Genomic DNA, 21,657 nt, shown 5'->3' with positions numbered 1-21,657 from the left:
TGATTTATCAGTAAAATGTAGCAAAGGTGGTCTGGCCCAGTACCATGCATGTAATAAAGCTTTCACTAATGATGGTGATCTTTATTTTTTTTTTTTTGTCAGAGATAAAGAAGTGCTTCAGAAATGGAGGAAACGGGCCAAGTTGATGAAAGAGAAGAATGTAGCATTACACACATTTTCACATGAAAAAGGAGACATGGTATGTAACAGTTGAAGGCGTTGAACCACTAGAGACCAGGAATTGTTTGTCATCTCTGACAGTGATGCTTTACTCTTCTATACAATTGTTTTCTTTCTCATTGTTTTATCTTCTATCTATTTTATCTAGTTTTCTCTATTTTAAATAATTGTTTTATCTAGTACAGCAAACTAGATAATATGCTGATTGAGTGTTTGGGTCTCATATGCTTTTATTGTCTATATGTTTTATTGTAATTGTAAATATTTGGAGACTACTGTCAGCAGATGGATTTTGAAGCTAAAAAAAAACTTATCATCTAGTACCTTACTCCTTGGGGGTCAAATATGCTCCATTCATTAGGGCATATTACCAATCCAGCTTCTGTTGACTTTTGTTCCAATCCTATCCTGCAGTTACACTGGTGGAGTGCAGCACTGCTGCAAAAGCACTGTAAAGCACTTTGCACTAGTGGTACTCCAGCAGTGCTGGTAGGAAGGTTGAGCCTTCCAGAGGGCATTGGCAGCCACAGGGACACCCACTGGAGCAGTTATGTCCAGCGCAGTGGAAGGGAGAGAGCAGTGATGGAATGGGGTGAATGGACAGGCCCTGGGAGAGGGGCAGAATCTATCCCCCTTCCTGGACCTGATCCACCAACATGGACTTGTGCCAGCTATAGAGTAGGACTGGAATTTGGTTAGGATGCTGTGTGGCTTTTTTTTATTTTTTTTTCCCCAATGAACCAATATAGCAGCAACTGTTACCCTGCATGTGCCTGATCTTGTCTGATCTCAGAAGCTAAACAGGGTCAGGCCCGGTTAGTACTTGGATGGGAGACCGCCTGGGAATACCGGGTGCTGTAGGCTTATACCATAGTCTTTCGAGACTGAAGGTTGCCAACCAATATGGCTCTCTACAATTTTTTAAAGATGTATTTAGCAGTATTACTTGTTTGAACCATAGTGTGGAGGAAGGGGGCTTTAACCTTTTGCCGCTGCCATAGTCTTAATCCAAATTGGGCACCCATGACTGCTATTTGTCCTAGGAGAAAGACTGGTACCAGGTTTGTGTCTCTGTAGATAAACAGCACCTGCCTTACGCTAGGCATATGTAAAGCACAGCCTTGCAACCATGCCCTATTTGTTACTAAATCATATTCTTCCCCCTGGGAAGCAAACTTACAAGTGCAAGGTTCTATTATTTTACTTTCAGCTGAGAACTCTCTGATGGGCCAAGGTGGAAAGGATGTTACTGGTCCCACTAAGGAACAGCTGTCCAGGTCATTGGTGAAGAACAAGTTCTGACATTAGTAACACTGTGCTATAAAACTCTGTTTTATACTACACATTGCATATGAACTGAAACCACAGCTGCCTCACCTTTGCAAAGTGGTAAAGGGAAGGGACACTTTATATTAGAGAAATAGTGTGTGGGAGAAGATTATTTAACCTTTCCCCAGCTGCCTTTTTTTTCTGCATTCCTTCTTCTGCCCCCTGTGCGGGATGCTTCTTTTCTATCATGTTTGTATTGTAGTATAGTATCCCATATTTCGGTCTTCATCAAAAAGAGGTAAGTATGTTTCTAACTGTAATGCTCAGCCATAGAGAAAATGTACCAGCAGAAGATAAAGCTTCCATGGATTAGGTGGTCTGGATGACTACTTACTTCTTTCTCTGGTTCCTACTGACTTCCTTCCTAATCTTACTCCTCATTACCATGGCCTCCTCTTTTAATGATTCCTCTTTTAATGAAACCCCAAACAGAGCGATCGCAATACAATGCTGATGTTCTAGTTTGCATAACATAATTTGATGGATTTGGATTTTAAAAATTACTTGACACTTTTTGGGTGTCAAGGAAGTTGGCGCACACATTGAGATCCCTGTCTCTGAATGCCTACCTCCATAGTTAGGTCAGTCGGTTTGCTTTGCAGGCTCAGAAGTAAATGGACATCTTTACAACAGGGCAATAGTATTGGGGCTGGAATGACCCAGAAGCTGCAGGGCATTCTGGGCCATGTTGCACTCCAGAATGCCTTGCAGATTCCAGTTTGCACCTTCTTGGCCTTAGAATGCCTTACGGCATTGCATTCTGGGTTGCAGTCCAGAAGCTGCAATGCATTTTGGAGTGTGAATGCAGCCGCCATGGCTGACAAACTGGGTCACAGAGGTAAACAGCCGCTGTCATAAGGAATACAGAGCATGCTAAAGCCCAGTATGTAACAATGGCATTTCCTCCTCTCTTTCCCCCAAATTGGATCCTGCAACTATTAATCTTGCAGTCATCTCCAATCCTGCTTGCTCCTATGGCATGTCATGTCCGAATGGAGTTTCATCCCCATTCTCACAACTGTATCCATCATGCCTGCTTCTCTCTTTCCTCAACAGGTTCCCTAGCTTATTCCCCTGCTCACCTTTCCATGAACTTGTAGTAAGAATCCATGTGAGTGACAGTGAAAGGACAACATACAGATCCAAAGTAAATTGCAGTCAAAATCCATATAAATCTACAATATCACTACAGATAAATAGTAAAGGGGGCAAAGAGAGGAATCTTTTCTGTCCCTTAGCAGTTTGTTGATATCACCCAGACTTCAGAATCTTCTCTTGTCCAGAATCTTCCCTTGTCCAAATAAACACACATGACACTGAAGTTTTGATAGAAATTAAAGGCCATGTTTATTGATTGTTTAGCGGGTCCTGTCTGTGATATATGTTGGAACCTTACTTGGAGGAGACAGTTACTTGTCAAAGTGGATGCAACCGCACTGGTTGTGAACCCAGGAAAGCTGTGTAGCACTGGGAGGCTGCCATGCTGCTTAGCAATCTTCAGCATGCCCTCTCTTGGCCATCCAACCATGTTATGTGGAGTTGACTACTAGTAAATATGCCAGCCCACCAAAAGCAGCTTTCACATTGATCAGCAGAGTCTTTTGGGTCAGTCCAGGTTTCAGACTTGACCTTCCTTGATCTCATGGCTGAAGTTACATAATAAGATGAGTTGTAAAAAACCACAGGCCGACCCTCAGTGAACAACTGTTTAACGGAAATCTTATATGTTGCACTTTATTGCTTATTTTTATTGCCCACTGCCCCGAAATTTCAACCAAGAGGCAGCCTAGAAATGTTTTAAATAAAAACCCTAAATTCTAACCCTTAGGAATCAGGGTAGAGGGTGCTGCACTCATCAACGAATAAGTCACAAGGCAGTGAGTCCTATCTAAAATGTATCCCATACATGAGATATTAATGTCTCATGCACATCTGAACTCAAGTGAGCTCAACGTACTCCACTGACACTTGTGTGGATACGTTCTATACATACTCTGCAATTATGTTACAATTAAATCCTACTCTGTAGTTATCTTTTTACTCTGAACACCTACACCCAAGTAAAAGCTCCGTGTAGCTCAGAAACATTTTGAACATTAGCTCTCCAAGTATTGCCTGATTTTGCTCAGTTTTTTTTTTCATGCACTGTAGCTTAAAATACTTTTTTGTGTGTGTGTGAATGAAATAGATATGAAAACACAAGGGGGCACTGGAGCACCACGTATTCAGGAGCGGTGAGTCAAATAGCAGAGAATGGGTTGTTCAACTACTTGCTGTCTCAATACTGCAGTTTCATTTACCCAGATTACTGGAGGGAGCAAAGACAGACATCCAAAACTTGCACTGATAGTTTTTGAAGCACTTTGCATGTATTACCTTGGTAAATCCTTACAGTAACTGGGTAACAGGTCTAAATTCTCACCCCAGTTTTACAGTTGTGGGGGAAGGGACTAACAGGCCAAACTATTCTACCCCCCCCCCCCACCACCACCAATGCTGAGATGCCAAAATGGCTACTGCTGCATCCTGAGGGGGGGCAGTTGCAGAAGTCTTCTCTGGGTAAGGAAACATTAATAAGCCTCCGCAGCACAGAGGGGTCTACTCAGACCTGCATTAGCAAATTCACTGACACATCCAAGTGAACCTGGGCTGTGGGATCAGGTCTGGGAAGTGAGCTAGAATTTGCTGATGCCACTGCCACCAAACCAGTCCCCTTTCTGGACCAGATCTGCCCTTCCCCTGCCCTGCCATTGCATCATTCTGCCCCATTCCACCCCATTCCGCACTCCCCACCCTGACTGGGCTGCCCGGTTTTGAGAATAATGCCTTGCATAATAAGGCCAAAAGTGAGCTTATGGCTAGTGTGGTTAAACAGGAGATTTTCCAAGTCACATCTGACACTTCAGGAGCAAATGGAAGACACAGTGGATCTGATTAATCTGGACATCATTGTTTATATAATGGGGATTTTGCTGTAGTTTGGTACTTTCAGACATCAGTGTGGTACTTTGGACTCAAGATCACTTCTGCAGAGGGTTGTGTGACACTGGCTGATGTTATGCATTATTCAAGAAGCTCACAGCCGTGATCAGGGAGCATTAGCACGGCAAAGTTAATTCCAGTGAATGCTGGAACAAAAAACCAAATGTTTTGTATTGAACACCAAGTAAGAAGGACCATCTGTCGTAAGAAAAGCCTTGCCAGATCAGACCAAAGATCCATCTAGCCACACATCCAGCTCCTCACTGTGGCAAATCTGGTTGTCTGTTGATTGTCCCAGTTTATCTTAACATGTAGCCAAGACTGTTCTTGAGTAACATGATTTCAGGCAGTATTGCTGAGGAAAAGGATGTTCAGTATAGCATCTTAACAAACAGTTAAATAATATTGACAGTATAAATTGAAACTGTTAAAGCCCTTGAAAGAATCATGTAACCCAGAACTACTGATGCTTTCTGTTGCCATTGGTGGGGCTGACTGAAGTATGCAACAGGAGTGGAACATAGTTCAGGTTAGACGTTCTGATACTGGGTTGTAATTTTTAGCTGTGCTTTGTTTCTGGTATATCGCCTCGAGCTGGCATTTGGGACATGACCAACACGTCTTATAACGTATTCAATAAGCCAAATACTATTTTTAACTAATTAGAATCTCTCACTGCTTGCCTAAAAAGGTTACATATGTTTTAAAGCAATAAAAGGCTATCTTAGTATTATTCCACTGTGTATTATACAAAGAGTTTAGTCACAGCAACTACTGAAAAACAGATTAAAAAATCATTGCTTGGCTTCTGTGAAGTTTTGCTGCACATATCAACACTAAAGCAGGCTTATTATCAATGGCCACTCCTTTGCTTGCTCAGGGTTGCCAAGCCACATAACCTGATGAAGCTTCTTGATGGTGGAATTGTGTCTGTTCTTGTTTTCAGTTCAAGCTGTTAGATCAGCGATTTTCCACCAGTGTGCTGTGGCACATTGGTGTGCTGCAGATGGTCTGCAGCTGTGCCATGGGAGTTTGGGGGAAGGTAATTTATTAGTAGAGCCATTGGGTGGATGGGAGCCTTCCACTTGCAGTGAAATGTGCCTCATCAATTGTCAAAAGAACTGATAATGCACCTTGACAATTTTCGCACCTTGTCAGTGTGCTGTGAAATGAAAAGGGTTGAAAATTGCTCTGTTAGATATAACATAGGGCCTTAGGAGTGGACCTCAACAGGTGGGAAACCCTGGCCTCTGAGCGGCCCGCTTGGAGGCAGGCTGTGCAGCATGGCCTTTCCCAGTTTGAAGAGACACTTGGCCAACAGTCTGAGGCAAAGAGGCAAAGAAGGAAGGCCCATAGCCAGGGAGACAGACCAGGGACAGACTGCACTTGCTCCCAGTGTGGAAGGGATTGTCACTCCCGAATCGGCCTTTTCAGCCACACTAAATGCTGTTCCAGAACCACCATTCAGAGCGCGATACCATAGTCTTTCAAGACTGAAGGTTGCCAACAAGATATAACAGAAATGATTGACACATGTACGTGTAGGCACTGGGCAGGCAAGCAAGTAAAAGGTTTTCTGGCCTAGGCATTTTTGTGGACTTGTTTGGAACATGGCATGAAAAATGCTAATAGGCCACTGTGCTGGACATGATAAAGACACCATTTGTTGCCTCATCTGTTGTGGGGATCCATCCAGACCTGATCTGCCCATCGAGCTGTTGGGTACAGAACCAGGAATCCTTGATTCTGTGCTCAGCGTTCCCACATGGCCAACCACCAGCGCTACAGGTTGAAGTGTTTCCCTAACAGGTCACTGCTTTCCAGGTATTGGAGTGATTCTGCTCATCCAGACTGGCCATTGGGTCCTTTCAACAGAAAGCGTTATAAAGATTTTCTGCCTGGGACTTTGTTTGGGCAGTGAGAGTCTGTACTTGCTCCAACTTGCCTCTTTTGTTTCCTGCTTGATTACTCAAGACTGACAATGGGACACTGCATTTACTGAGCACTCCCAGCAAAGAATTGTTTCTGGGAAAACATGCCTTAACCCCAGATGGTGGCACACTTACAGTTGTCTGGAGAGTGGGTGGCCTGACTGCCAGGCAACTATTTGGATGGGATATCACTGATATGGCACACCTCCCCCCTCCCCAACTCTGCATGCTAGCACTGCTTTTTACTTTAAAAAATGTTTTATGTGTGTGTTTAAAAATGTAGTTCAGACTGCAGTCCTATGCATGTTTACCTAGAAGGAAGCTTCATTGAACAAAATTGGACTTATGCCTCAGCACATACATGAACAGGATTGTGCTGTTAGTGTATCAAAACCAAGTTTGTAAAAGACAGCTGTGCAGATATACTGCAGCAAGATCTTTTGCACTTTCCTGGTAATCTAATTGTTGTAGTTTATGGCTCAGGCAGCAAATGATGACAAAAATGAAGTTTAGCATTACTATTTAAAAACCATCAACATTCTTTAGAGGTCTTGCACACCCTCTCTGTGCAGGACTGCTCATGTAGGCTTAAAAAAAAGGAGTGGTGAGCATCAACAACCCTCTCTTCCCACAGCTATGTTTGGAGTTTGCTTTTAATTTTATCTTCATTCTTTGCAGGCTGTGTGCTCTCCTGCCTCCGTGCGGGAATGCACACCCCCTTGTTTGTTTTGTAAAGTACTGAGCACAATCCCACATTTGTACCCACACTCCTCTTCACATTTCTGATCTGTGCATTACATGGGAACAGCAAGGGCATAACTACTGCTGGGAAGAGACATCTGGGAATATCATGCTAAGGTTAAAATTCAACCGAGCTTCAACTGAATGGAAAACCCCTTCATTTTTCGAGCGGTGTACAACAAATCTTAAGTGCAAAGCACAAAAACAGTTGTGTTTATACTTGATATTTGCATGTTTACTAACAACTGTTCAAGTATATAACAAAAGGATTGATTGACATTTCCCACTTTATTGAAGCATTTTGCCTTTGACAGCACACCAGCACACATGACGCAATGCTTTCTTTGAACACAGTGCGAACAGGCCATTTTTAAAGAGAAAAGTTCTCTTTAGCGTTAATCTGTCGAAATGTACTTATCACCAGCTGCATCACAGAACTCCTCACTAAATACTGAAAATAAACAAACTTGGGGTTCTTTGAGAAGGCTTCAACAGTTGATGAAGCCTGCAGTAAATCTGCTTTCATCAAAAACTTTGCCACTGCTGTCTTGTACTGTCACATTCCTTAAGGTTGTATCTCAAAAGCCAAAGTGATTCATTTAATGGAGCAAGGACTTCTCTTATAAATGCTTCAGTGAGTCAGTGTTCTGAAGGTTCTGAAGGTTTTCTTTGTTTCTTTCTTCCTTTTTAATTGGAAAATTTAGCATAAATTAACAGCTATGAATAAGGGCTCTAGCTAGCTCTCATTAGCCATGAAATCCTGTGTGTATTCCACACCTTGTTACTTCTGTCAGCCTGATCTTAAAGCTCTGTACTCCTGTTGGTGTCATGAACAGTGGCATGTGAGGCTGTGGCTCAAAGTGGCAACTTAACCAGTCAGGCAAGATAAGTCTTGCTGCCAACAGGGGACCCTCCCCACCAGCGCAAGACTTGCCTTAGATCCGTGCTTCACAACCTGTGCTACATGTACCATGGAAAACCCTCAATCCTACCTAAAAGGTAGGTCCTACCTAAATGGCCATCAGTGATGCTGCGTGCACTGGTGTGTGGCTATTTACAACAGTGGGACTCTGTTCCACTATCATAAAGGGCAGCCTAGTAGGGCAGTCCGATCCTATCGGACTAACCCCATGCTCTCTATACTCACCACCAGCTCAGTGTGTTACAAAGAGTGCCATATGACACTCTGGAACAAGTGATGAGAGTGCAGGGCTGGCACTGAGGCCAACACCAGTCAGTGCTGGGTCTCAGTGCCCAGACACTGAGACTGGACAACACTGCTGCATCACCAGCTGGCAGTAAGCTTAAGGGCAGAGGGAGGGCGGACCGAGACTCTGTTGCTGAATCCAATGTTTGAACTGGCAAACCCAGCATGGCTCACCTCAGTTCTGCACCCCTATCAAAGGCAGACACATATCTGAATAGACCCATTGGGGACGCCATAGGATAACATGAGGTAGGGGAACATTTGTTCCTGGACCCTGAGGAGACCTGCAGATGCTTCCCTAGCCCCATAGAATCTGTGGTAGCGTTTTCAGAGCCACTGTATCCCTGGGCGCTAGGGAAGTATAGAATTGGGCCCCTAGTTAGGATTTGGTTGTAGAAGTCTTAGGGCCCAATCCTATCCAACTTTCTAGCACCGGTGTAGCCATAATGCAGCCCTGAGGTAAGGAAACAAATGGTCCCATACCTTGAAGAGGCTTCTGTGACTGCCTCCCCAACCCAGGATGCAGTGCACGTCCCACTGGCACAGCTACACCAGCACCGGAAAACTGGATAGGATTGGGCCCTTAGCCTACAATCCTATTCATACTTTCCTGGGAGTAAGCCCCACTGAACACAATGGAACTTGCATCCAAGTAGACATGCATAGGATTGCACAGTTTGATTAATAGTAATAGTGCCCTCTGTTCTTCTTATGCCTGCTCTACATGTGCAGCAGAATGATATGCAAGAGTCCTGAAATGGCTGAGTGGATTGGACTGCAGAGGGCCACTTTAGAATATTCCCATGTGGAAAAAAAAGCCACCTGCAAACAGAAGACCAAGGCAGCAGGGAACGTACTGGGCTAGAAACCTACTTCCTGGTGTGCATGTTTTCTAACTGCAAGCATTTTTAAAAAAATATGAAGGAGCACTTTGAATCGCATGCCCACCTGCAATCTGAAATGATATGGTCCACTCCACAAAGTTATTTTACTGCGGGCACAATCCTAACTCCTTATGTCAGTGCTTTCCAGCACTGGCATAGCAGTGCCAATGGGACATGTGCTGCATCCTGCGGTTGGGTGTCACTCACGGAGGCCTCCTCAAAGTAAGGGAATGCTTGTTCCCTTACCTCAGAGCTGCACTGCCCTTATGTCAGTGCTGGAAAGCACTGATAAGGGGTTAGGATTGTGCCCTGTATGTGTAAACTGAGGATTTGGGGTGCATGCTGTATGTGCAGTGCTTTACTTCTTGCAAGCAGAACAACTCTCTCTCCACTTATTTGTAGGATGTGACTGTGAGGCTTATCTGAAATCAAACTTTTCCTTCTGATTTTAGCTGATGCTTTTAGGATTCTGTCTTCCTTTTTCTTTCATTCTTTTTTCCTTGTTTTGGGAGCCAATGGCTCCTTTTAGGTTTTTTATTCATTTTTTTTGTTTCAAAGTTTCAACACCCTGTTTTGCTGGAGAAGAAGCAACTAGTTCTCAGTGTGATTCGTAACGTTGCTTTGAGATTGCATTCAGGTCTGTCCTGTAATAAAATATAGGAAAGGCAGAGGACTGCCTGACCAGTTACTTAAGTGCAGTCTTGGGCATACGTAAAAAAAAAAGTTCACTCACAGAGGATATTTTGTTCTCTGCCAGCTGACTATACAGGTTCATTTGCAATAGGACATTTGACTCATTCTGAGGGGTATATAACATGCTATGATAGAGATCTGTAGACTTCAGGCATCTTAAGGGGGTGTATTGATCCTGATATGCAGCAGTGCACAAGCTTGAGGCTTTTCCATGTCATAATTTTGTATGATGTTCATTCAGGAATACAGGTACAAGTTCACATCCCATAGACTATCATTTTTTTAGGGTGTTGTGAGGCACAGCTTCTCCTGTCTTGGTTGGTGATACCTATCTCGGTTGGGTGAAATGTTCCCCCAGGCACTGGATTGAGAAGCCACACTGGGGGCAAATTCCACTGGAGAACACATCACCTTATTGTAGCTGTTATCAGTAGCAGACCTCCCCAACCTCGCACTGGGGTCAAAGGTCCGTGATGGTAGTATGAGCTCTTTGAGTGGCAGTTGTATCTGAGTGGTGATGATACCAGTCATCTCTGGATAGTTTGTTTTCTTGAAAAGCCACAGCTAGACTGGGATACCCAGCTGGACGTGGCAGATTGCATCAGGGCAGTTTCACTGATTTGGCCTGGACATCCCCATGACAGAAAAGGGGGGTGGTTCCAACCCCCATGACATTATATTTCTTTTCTCATATAAGTATGATGTCATGGTGTTGGGACCATCACCCCTTTTCTGTCATGGGGATGTCCAAACCAAGAACATCCAAGCATATATATGTAGATGTACTGTATGTGTGTGCGTAGTGGGAAAGACATGGTTACAGGTTTTGTTTTAGAGCATACAAAAGAATGTTATTATCTCTTTAATTGCCAGTAGATGCTTCTTTATGGTGTTTAAATGTTGGGCTCTAAGTACTGTATGGAATGTGGAAAGGAGGACTGGCATCAGGGGTTGACCAGGTCAGGCATTGACCAAGGGCCCATTCAGCCAATCTTGAAACCCCTGGAGTCTGGGGACACCACCCCTCTGTTACCTTCTTGGATGACTGGGGCTGACCACATGGTCAGGTGGGCTTGGATGTCCAATCAGCTGGTTGCATAGCAATCCCAGCAGGTGGGCTAGCTAGGTGATGTTCTTGGTGGACCCAGATGATGAAGACAAGCAATTCACAAATGACCTCTCTACTTGGCATGCAATCATTTTGCAGTAGCATTGATTGCAAAAGTGTCACAGTGAAAGATATGGGGGAAAGGAGGGTTCAAGGCAAACTCAATACTCAAATACTCTCTGACTCAAATCTACCATACACACATTCGCACACGCACACAAATCAGCCCCCCTCTCCACTTATCATGAGGGAAAATCACCTAGTCCTAAGTCCTGATGACTTTCCACCAATGTTGGCATCAGGTTTTGGGGGGCCCTCGAGCAGAGTTCCCACATGGTGCTCTGGCATGCACATACTCTGCTACCCTCCCCCAGTGCAGTTTCGATGTTCCTTTCTCAACACTGCTTTTCTCAGCACCTGACCTCTCTGAACATTTCCCATAAACCCCCAGTGATCTCTCATCCAAAGGAAATCAAAACCCAAGAAGCACTGCTCTAGGAGCATCTCACCACTCAGAAAGTAGGGAGCACATAACAGTAAGTTGCAATATGAGAACTGTACATAACTTATCAAAGGCATCTATTTGATGAGATATCCAGTGCAATGGACTTTTCAGCTGCATGAAGCCAGGTGCCTAAGTAGTGAATAGGGAAAGGACAGTTTCAAATACTCTTTGAAGTTCCCAGATTCAGCACGGAATTAGGCTCAGTAAGCAAATCTTTGTGTGTGAGTGTGGTCAGTATTGACAAAAGCTTCATCAGGTGTAATTCTCTGTGCTACAAAATTGTTCTAGGCAAAACAGCCATCTTGTATGTTGATCGTCGCTGTCACAGTCAGTGCAAACACATTACTTTCCCAAGACCATGCTAAAACCAGTAAAAAAAAAAGAAAACTAGGAAGAGAAAATTCAGCAAGCTAAAGAACTACCACTGCCACCTTTACCTGCTGGTGGTTCTTTAAACCTGGACTATGTTCCTTGCCTCATACAAAACCTATAGACATGTCAGTTGTCTGTGAGGAGGAGAAAAGAGGCCAGCAAGGCATATCCCTCTCCCAAACTTTTTCCATTTTAAAGTTATTGTGATGATGTTTATTTTTTACCATTGTGTGCTTTAATCAACATGATCCACCTTAGGGACCTCTATGGAGGCTGAAAGGCAGGACACAAGCCTCCACAATCAAGCAAGCAATCAATCAATCAATCAATCAATCAATCAATCAATCAGTAATAAAATAATATGATCTTTATTTTTCTAGGTTTCTGAAAATGCACCATATGCTACTGAAAATATCCATGCTCACAAGTTTGAAAGGTGGGAAGGCCGAAACAAACCAGATGAACAAGTGGAGAGGCTGAATGATGACTTAAGGTGAGAACACATATATGAGTCATATATTGGGTTTGCACTATTGAAGATGATCTGATAATGGAACATTGCAACTTGAGCACACAGGGCTCAAGATGCCCTCTTTCTTCTTCTGTTTTTTGTTGTACTTTGGCTGCTGTTGTACTTTGTTCTTTGTTGTACTTTGTACTTTGTTGTACTTTGGCTGCTATGATCTCATACAACTAGCATTTTAATTAAGTATATGGACTTCTGAGAGTTCTTAACATACACACACACCCTTATTATGGAGTCTCCCTTCCATAGGCCAATGTTGTAGCTACAAGTGTGTTTTTAAGACCGAAAAGTAGTCATTCAGTGATCTTTATTAGCTTCACATTATGTTTACATTTCATGCTGAACAATAATGGAGGTGGTGCAAAAATTTTCTCATTAGGGATCTTTGATTCCTGTTCTCTCACATTTCAGCCCTACCCGTTTTTCATAATTATTGGCAACAAATAGCAGCCTGCCCATCTTTACCTTTGGTTAGTTTTTTTAATCCTGAAACTTTCTTAATATCAGGGGTAAATCTATATTTTCTCTTTCCAAATTGCTACCTTATAAACATATATATATATCTTAGTACCATAGTAAATGCACTAAAACAGAAATACCAAGTATTAGATTACTATATAGATCCAGTGGAATTCTGAAAGAACCTGTATGTGATGCACACAGAAGGCCCTGTCAAAGTCAGTAAGTTGGCAGTATGAAGGCATGTTGTGGGCAGAGAGGGGGAAGGCAGAGGGTGATTCTTCATAGCACTGACATGTCAGATCCTATCCCTTCTTTCCCAAGCTGCCCCATCCCTTTTCTATCAGACATATGTCAGCAAAATGGCTACTGTAGGTCTGAGAAATCTCATAAAGGTAAAATATTTTTTCTTACCTCCCACTGGCTATCTGATCACGCCCCACACACCATTGGGTGCAGTGCGCATGTGGCCACATTAGCACCAAAGCTGGGGGATAGCATTGGGCAGACAGAAATTGTTCACTTATTGTGAATAGTCACTGAACTTGCCTGGTATAATTTAAGCTTTGCATAGAACTGTTACAGACCTGCATTTTACAGACCTGCAGACTTGCATTTTATGGTCTTTTTTTCTTAAATTTTTAAAATATTTTTCAAAAACAAATATAAACAAACACACACAACACAAAAAACATAAAACATAACACTTCACTACACACAAACACACACAAACACACACAAAGGGTGCAGGAAATCATATATCATCATATATCACTAAAACTAATAAATCATTACATACTTAATCAATTTTCTCTTCTAAATTTACCTCTTAATATCATTTTTCATTCATCATTCATTATCATATCATATAAAATTATATACATAAAATTATATATATAATACAATCATCTAAATGCCTTATCATATATTTCTAAAACTTCATTTTCAACCAAGCATAAAAAGGTTTCCATTGCTCAGTTAGTGTCAGTTTTCGTTGGTGATCCAAAATTTCTGGAAGTCTGTCCATTTCCACCACATTCATTATTTTCTTTTCTTCCTCACTCTCCATGGAACATGTCTCAAAATTTTGACTTTATTGTCATCCGCTATCCTTTCCTTTTCCTGTGAGGCCTTCAGTAATTTATCTCTGTAAAAGATTCTGATGAATTTCATATAAATTTCTCTTGGTAATTCGCATTTTCTCAGATAAAAAGTGCTCACTCTTCTCACTGGATCCAGTTCTTTAGATATCTCCTTCATCAGTGTATCAATCCATTGTAATATTAATCTGGCAATCCGTTGCAACGTTTCTTCTCCTTTCTCTTCTGGTATATTTTGTATCCTCACCACTCGAGCTGCACTATCCATCTGAATTTCCATTAACGTTGTCTCTGCGCCGTGCTGATTTTCTTCTGTCTCTGATATTTGATCTTGATCTTGTCTTATAAGTTCATCTAATTGTTTAGTTAAAGCATCTACACTGGCTTGGGTCTGTACAGATTGGTTTATTTGTTGCTGTACCATTGCCAACAGTTTTTCCATATTATCTTGCATAGTCTGTTTCCAGTCTTTCCCTTTCGTTTCCTTTTGTATTAATTTTCCAAGTCCCGTCTCTGACGCTGGCAAGCTTCAGACTTCCGCTGTTTTAGCCGCCATCTTTGTTCTTCCTTCCTGTAGAGCTCAAATATCTGTTATCAGACAAATCACTTTCACTTTCACTTTCAATTATCTATACATCACATCAACAATCAGTCCTTAATCACTCATCAATAATAACAAAAGAAAGTTATAAAGTCAAGTAAAACCTTTTGCTCGCAATGTTCTTTAAGACCACTAGATGTCCGCAGTGTATTATCTTCCTTGCTCCACTTATAAACAAATCCAGTTCTTCCAATGTCTTTTTAAATTCACTAGATGTCACTAGAAGTCACTGGTACACTGTTCTTGTTTTATTTTTGTTTCTCTTATCTACTGTGTTTATACTTGCAGCCTTGGCAGCCACATTCCTTCATCCGCAAGAATGTCAAAACATCTTTCAGACACTCCCAAACGATAGTAGCAAACCAAGGCAATAAACGCTCCAATACACAAACTTTATCCAAGGACAGTTAATTTATAATCCACCGAAATTCATAAAGTTGTAATTATATGTTCAGATAACCATAACATGCTTGGTAAATCTCTTCTACGATTTCTCCTCACACCAATAAACAGCTGGGGGGGAACCTCCCCCCTCCTCTTCTTCTCACAGCAAGAAAAAACCAAATCAGGCAATCAAATTACTTAGTCCACGCCAGGCATACACAAATGGAATAACTTACTTAAGTCTTTCAACATCTTTCCCTGCAGGGGCCTTCAGCTTGATTCAAAATGAATTCTTCACCATTGCTGCCAAGCTGGCGGAATCTCCTGGGAAAGCCCCCTGGCCAGGCTTTAGCTCCTCAGGAATCGTGCCATCACATGGAGGAGTTTATCTCTCCGGACAAACAATCCTCGGTTCTCCTCAGATCCGCAGTTTTTGGGGAAAAACAGAGTGCCTTTCAAGAGCTCAAGAAAGTTTCCCACCTGGACTTGGAACACAGATCTATCTGCCAGGTAGACCTGGGCTCCAAATTAACTTGCAGCCTCTGTGACCAAGATTTGATGGGCAGGCAGACTTGGGCTCCTGCCTGGACTTGGAGCCCAGAATCTCCAGCTGGGCAGACCTGGGCTCCCATTCCAGCCAATGGCCCAGAGTACTGAAATACCTGGATTTTGCAAAAGTGAAATCTCTTTTTAATTGTTGTAATGGTGAGAAATGCAGGAAATGCCTTACATAAATGCATAAATGGAAGCAAATGAAAGCATTGGGGAAAAAATTCTTATCCACTCTTTCAGAGCTGCCAAATACAAGGAGGTGGAACAGCGCATCAAACAACACATGCAGATGATGAAAGAAAGAAGGAAAAAAGGACAAGGGATACCCCATGAGGACATGGAGAGAGCAAAACAAGACCTTGAAATTGTAGGTTGCACGACTTCGTTTGAAATATAAGATCAGTTCATAAGTAATATTCCCATCCCTCCTTATGGGAACTTGCTTTGTGCTCCGGTGCTCTCTTCTTCTTTCCCTGGTATGCTCCAATTCCCTCACTTATTTCTGAGTTAATGGCAAACTATAGTTTCCCATTACTTGTTATGTGAGCTGGGAAATCTATGACTTGTGCCATCCAAACTTGCTCATAAATCCGCAATTTTGGTTTATGGCCAAACAGCAGTTTGTGCAAACCACAGTTTGCCTCAATGTCTTAGGCCCAAATCCTAACCCACTTTCCAGCACTGGCATAGCTGTTCCCATGGGACATATGCGGCATCCTGCAGTTGGGTGGCACTCACGAAGGCCTCCTCAAAGTAAGGGAATGTTTGCTCCCTTACCTCGGAGCTGCATTGGCCTTATGTCCGTGCTGGAAAGTGGGTTAGGATTACGCCCTTAGAAACGTCACTAACTTGAAAATAAAGGAGGGAATTGGAGTGCATGAAGTGGGTGGGGAGCACATGAATCTGAGTTTGATTCACATAATAATGTCTGAATTCATAGTGCTGATTTGTTTTTCATTCAAGTATTGCCAAGAATTTTGGGTATCCTCAGATATCACGGTTGCTAACAATGCATTCCTGTGCACATTTACTTAGGAGTAAATCCTATTGAATTTGTGGGATTTCCAAATATATGATTGGGTTTCATGAGAAGCAAGAGAACCTTTACAAGAGGTGCTAGATTAAGCCAGAACACCTTGCAGGGTTGTTCTTCCTTTGCAAGATAAGATGAGCACTGAGCAGTTTAAACTTTGCAAGAAGTAGTAACAAAATATAATTAAAAGTCAGTCTAACAAACAGGGAAGAATGAGAGATATAAATGTACTGCTTACAGCCCAGTCTTAACCTGCATTGGAACAGCCTGGCCACTGTGGCCTACGCTGTAGCCAGCGCAGGTTAGGTGCAGGCTGGAGGACACCATGGGGTAAGGGGTATTTTTTCCCCTTACTCTATGTCGAGTCCCAGCCTACCCTATGGTAGGGTAGGTTACTATGGGCACAATCCTAACCCCTTATGTCAGTGCTTTCCAGCACTGGCATAGTGGTGCCAATGGGATATGTGCTGCATCCTGCAGTTGGGTGTCACTCACGGAGATCTCCTCAAAGTAAGGGAATGTTTGTTCCCTTACATCAGAGCTGCATTACCCTTATGTCAGTGTTGGAAAGCACTGACATAAGGGGTTAGGATTGCACCCTATGGTGACTACTACTATGCCTACAGCCTACTACTATGGTAGGGTTGGTTGTCCCAGCTACTTAGCTGGCACAAATCCAAGCAGCCCACATTAGGCTGAAAGGGAGTAAAGAGTGGGGGTTAGGATCTGGCGTGTACTGCCACTGCCGGTCCCCTCCCACTCCCAATCTTACCCCCTTTCCACCCTCCCCCACCCAAAAACATCTCCACCCCAGAATACTCTTCCACCACCCTCTCCCACCCCCTGTGCTGCCTGGCACAAACATACCCTGTCCGACTGGCACAGGAGCTGGATCTGGCCCTCCTGAGCTACTGCCTGAGTTGGCACAAACACAGTGGCTCACCCACCCAGCCCCGTGCCCAGGGCAGAGGTCCACGATGATGCCACCCCCCCCCCATGGAAAGCCTGTAGCAAAACGGAGCCTTGGATGGCTCCAGTACTGACCAAAGAAGCCTCCCAAGGCTTCCGCATGGTCTTAAACTGTGCTTTCAGCAAACCAGAAGCACAGTTTCCAACTGTGTCGGGAGCCTCAATGATGCTTCCCATGCAGTCCTAAAGGCATGTGGACTCAGCGCCTGGGGCATTTATGCCGTTCACAAAGCGCTAGGTCCACTGCTGCAAAAACGTACCCTACAGCATACTAATTAGATCCTACTCCAAATTCCCAGATGACTTCTCCCAGCAGTTTCATGTAGATATTAAACAACTTGTTTAATGAAGCACGTACCAGTAGCTAAAGTGACAAAGAGGAAGAAGCAGAAGCAGGCAGAAGCGCTTCAGGCAGAAGCGCGCGTGGCCTCTGGGAAACCCAGTGCCTCGGGAACAAAGTGCCAGGTAAGGCACCACGAGTTTAACCTTGGTGCGAGTTCAGCAGCAGGGCAAGGAAGCCAGGGCCCCAGACACTGCCCTTCTCTTCCCTTGAGAAGAGGGCAGCAAACCAGTGAAGGGATTTTTAGTACCCCTAAACAAACAAACAAATAAATAAAACTATGCAGTCAGACAGCCAGCAGCAGGGTGGGGGCTATCCAGTGTTTTGCATTGAGTGCCATATGTATGACTATATGCCTCTGGGGCATAAGTCATTGGTGTATCCTCAGGATACACCAATCCTCAGGATACACCAATCAGGATACACCAGTCAAGGAGCTCCAGGGACTCAGGGAATGTGTCCGCTCCCTTGAAGTCTTGGCGGCCGACCTGGAGAAGCAGAGGCAGGCAGAGAAGGACCATGGAGAGATTTCTGGGGACGATCAGGCTTCATCCAAACTTCAGGCGTGCAGCTCCTCAGCTGCCCGGGTGGGAAGTCTTGGGGCTGGAGGATGTCATCCTGCAGAGGAGGGAAACAATCCCCTAGGGGGGACCACTTCTCCAGGGGACGGGCCCGTATCTGAACACACTCAGGATACTCCTCAGGAGGGGAGGTCGGGAGGGGGGTCAGGGGGTTCTTGTAGTGGGGGATTCGATTATTAGAAACATAGAGAGGGGGGTTTGCGATGGATGTGAGGACCGCATGGCGACTTGCCTGCCTCTTGCGAAGGTTGCGGACATCACATCTTGTCTAGACAGGCTGGTAGATAGTGCTGGGGAGGAGGTAGTGGTTGTGGTGCATGTCGGCACCAACGACGTGGGCAAGTGTAGCCGGGAGGTCCTGGAGGCCAAATTTAGGCTATTAGGTAGGAAACTGAAAGCCAGGACCTCAATAGCATTCTTGGAGGTGCTACCTGTTCCACGCGCAAGGCCAGCTAGGCAGGTGGATATCAGGGGTCTTAATGCATGGATGAGATGGTGGTGTAGGGAGGAGGGGTTTAGATTCGTTAGGCACTGGGGAACGTTTTGGGACAAGCAGAGCCTGTACAAGAGGGACGGGCTTCACTTGAACCCGAATGGAACCAGACTGCTTCACTTGAACCCGAATGGAACGATAACATTAAAAAGGTGGCGGAGCAGCTTTTAAACTGATCCCTGGGGGAAGGCCAACAGGAGCCGAGGGGCATCCAGTTCAGGACTCCTCATCCCTATGGGATGAGGATGGGGAGGTTAGAGAACAACAAGGTAAAAGCAGAGTAGGAGAGGAAATTGGGAATGGTAGCATGATGGGATGTGATAGATGGTTTGGCACAATGAGAGGATGCGGGGACAAAGGAGCTAATAAACATTCCAAGTACAAATGCTTTTATGCAAATGCCCGAAGTCTCCGAGCAAACTGAAATGTTTGATGACTAGGGAAAACATTTACATAGTGGGCATAATGGAAACCTGGTGGAATGCAGAAAATCAGTGGGATACCGCAATCCCGGGCTATAAATTCTACAGAAGGGACAGGGAAGGGCATGTTGGAGGTGGGGTGGCCATTTACATTAAAGAAGGGATAGAATCCAGCAAAGTAGAGATTGAAAGCGGGTCAGACTCCACCATAGAATCTCTGTGGGTTAAATTACCAGGCTTGTGCAGCGATGTAATACTGGGGGTGTACTATCGTTCTCCAGACCAGAAACCGGAAGGGGACCTTGAAATGAGGAAACAGATCAGGGAGGTGACAAGGAGGGACAGGGTTGTAATCATGGCGGACTTCAATTATCCTCATATAGACTGGGTCAATTTGTGTTCTGGTCACGAAAAGGAGACCGGATTTTTTGACATGTTAAATGACTGTGCCTTAGAGCAGCTAGTCATGGAGCCCACCAGAGGACAGGTGACTCTGGATTTAATATTGTGCAGTACTCAGGACCTGGTTAGAGATGTAAATGTTACTGAGCCATTGGGGAACAGTGATCATGCTGTGATCCGTTTCGACATGCACATCGGGGGAAGAATACCGGGCAAATCTCTCACAAAAACCCTTGACTTCCGATGGGCGGACTTCCCTCAAATGAGGAGGCTAGTTAGAAGGAGGTTGAAAGGGAAGTTAAAAAGAGTCCAATCTCTCCAGAGTGCATGGAGGCTGCTTAAAACAACAGTAATGGAGGCCCAGAGGAAGTGTATACTGCAAAGAAAGAAGGGCTCCACTAAATCCAGGAGGGTGCCTGCATGGCTAACGAGCCAAGTTAGAGAGGCCGTAAAGGGCAAGGAAGCTTCCTTCCATAAATGGAAGTCTTGCCCTAATGAGGAGAATAAAAAGGAACATAAACTGTGGCAAAAGAAATGTAAGAAGGTGATATGGGAGGCCAAGAGAGACTATGAGGAACACATGGTCAGCAGCATTAAGGGGAATAATAAAAGCTTCTTCAAATATGTTAGAAGCAGGAAACCTGCCAGAGAAGCCGTTGGCCCTCTGGATGATGAGGGAGGGAAAGGGGAGATAAAAGGAGACTTAGCGATGGCAGAGAAATTAAATTAGTTCTTTGCATCTGTCTTCACGGCAGAAGACCTCGGGCAGATACCGCTGCCCGAACGGCCCCTCCTGACCAAGGAATTAAGTCAGATAGAGGTTAAAAGAGAAGATGTTTCAGACCTCATTGATAAATTAAAGATCAATAAGTCACCGGGCCCTGATGGCATCCACCCAAGAGTTATTAAGGAATTGAAGAATGAAGTTGCTGATCTCTTGACTAAAATATGCAACTTGGCCCTCAAAACGTCCACGATGCCAGAAGATTGGAGGATAGCAAATGTCACACTGATCTTTAAAAAGGGAAAGAGGGGGGACCCGGGAAACTATAGGCCAGTCACCCTAGCATCTATACCGGGTAAGATGGTGGAATGCCTCATCAAAGATAGAATCTCAAAACACATAGACGAACAGGCCTTGCTGAGAGAAAATCAGCATGGTTTCTGTAAGGGTAAGTCTTGCCTCACGAACCTTTTAGAATTCTTTAAAAAGGTCAACAGGCATGTGGATGTGGGAGAACCCGTGGACATTATATTTCTGGACTTTCAGAAGGCGTTCAACACGGTCCCGCACCAAAGGCTACTGAAAAAACTCCACAGTCAGGGAATTAGAGGGCAGGTCCTCTCCTGGATTGAGACCTAGTTGAAGACCAGGAAGCAGAGAGTGGGTGTCAATGGTCAGTTTTCACAATGGAGAGAGGTGAAAAGCGGTGTGCCCCAAGGATCTGACCTGGGACCAGTGCTTTTCAACCTGTTCATAAATGACCTGGAGACAGGGTTGAGCAGTGAGGTGGCTAAGTTTGCAGACGACACCAAACTTTTCCGAGTGGTGAAGACCAGAAGTGATTGTGAGAAGCTCCAGAAGGATCTCTCCAAACTGGCAGAATGGGCAGCAAAATGGCAGATGCGTTTCAATGTAAGTGAGTGTAAAGTCATGCACATTAGGGCAAAAAATCAAAACTTCACAAATAGGCCGATGGGTTCTGAGCTGTCTTTGACAGATCAGGAGAGAGATCTTGGGGTGGTGGCGGACAGGTCGATAAAAGTGTCGACCCAATGTGCGGCGGCAGTGAAGAAGGCCAATTCTATGCTTGGGATCATTTGGAAGGGTATTGCGAACAAAATGGCTAATATTATCATGCC

General features: G+C 44.1%; 1 protein-coding gene and 1 pseudogene across 1 annotated transcript in view; both read left to right on the top strand.

Moving 5' to 3' along the window:
• Positions 1-21,657, top strand: part of LRRC27 (leucine rich repeat containing 27) — a 58,374-nt gene that overhangs the window by 33,955 nt on the left and 2,762 nt on the right. Inside the window, exons 8-11 of the mRNA XM_066622572.1 lie at positions 103-199; positions 10,109-10,111; positions 12,313-12,425; positions 15,795-15,921. Coding sequence (XP_066478669.1) covers positions 103-199; positions 10,109-10,111; positions 12,313-12,425; positions 15,795-15,921 — 340 coding nt within the window. The remainder of the gene's footprint in view (positions 1-102; positions 200-10,108; positions 10,112-12,312; positions 12,426-15,794; positions 15,922-21,657) is intronic.
• Positions 925-1,044, top strand: LOC136646202 (5S ribosomal RNA; annotated as a pseudogene).

The sequence above is a fragment of the Tiliqua scincoides genome, chromosome 3 (assembly GCF_035046505.1).
Source record: "Tiliqua scincoides isolate rTilSci1 chromosome 3, rTilSci1.hap2, whole genome shotgun sequence".
NCBI lineage: Eukaryota > Metazoa > Chordata > Lepidosauria > Squamata > Scincidae > Tiliqua > Tiliqua scincoides.
This window is presented reverse-complemented; position numbering and strand designations above follow the sequence as displayed.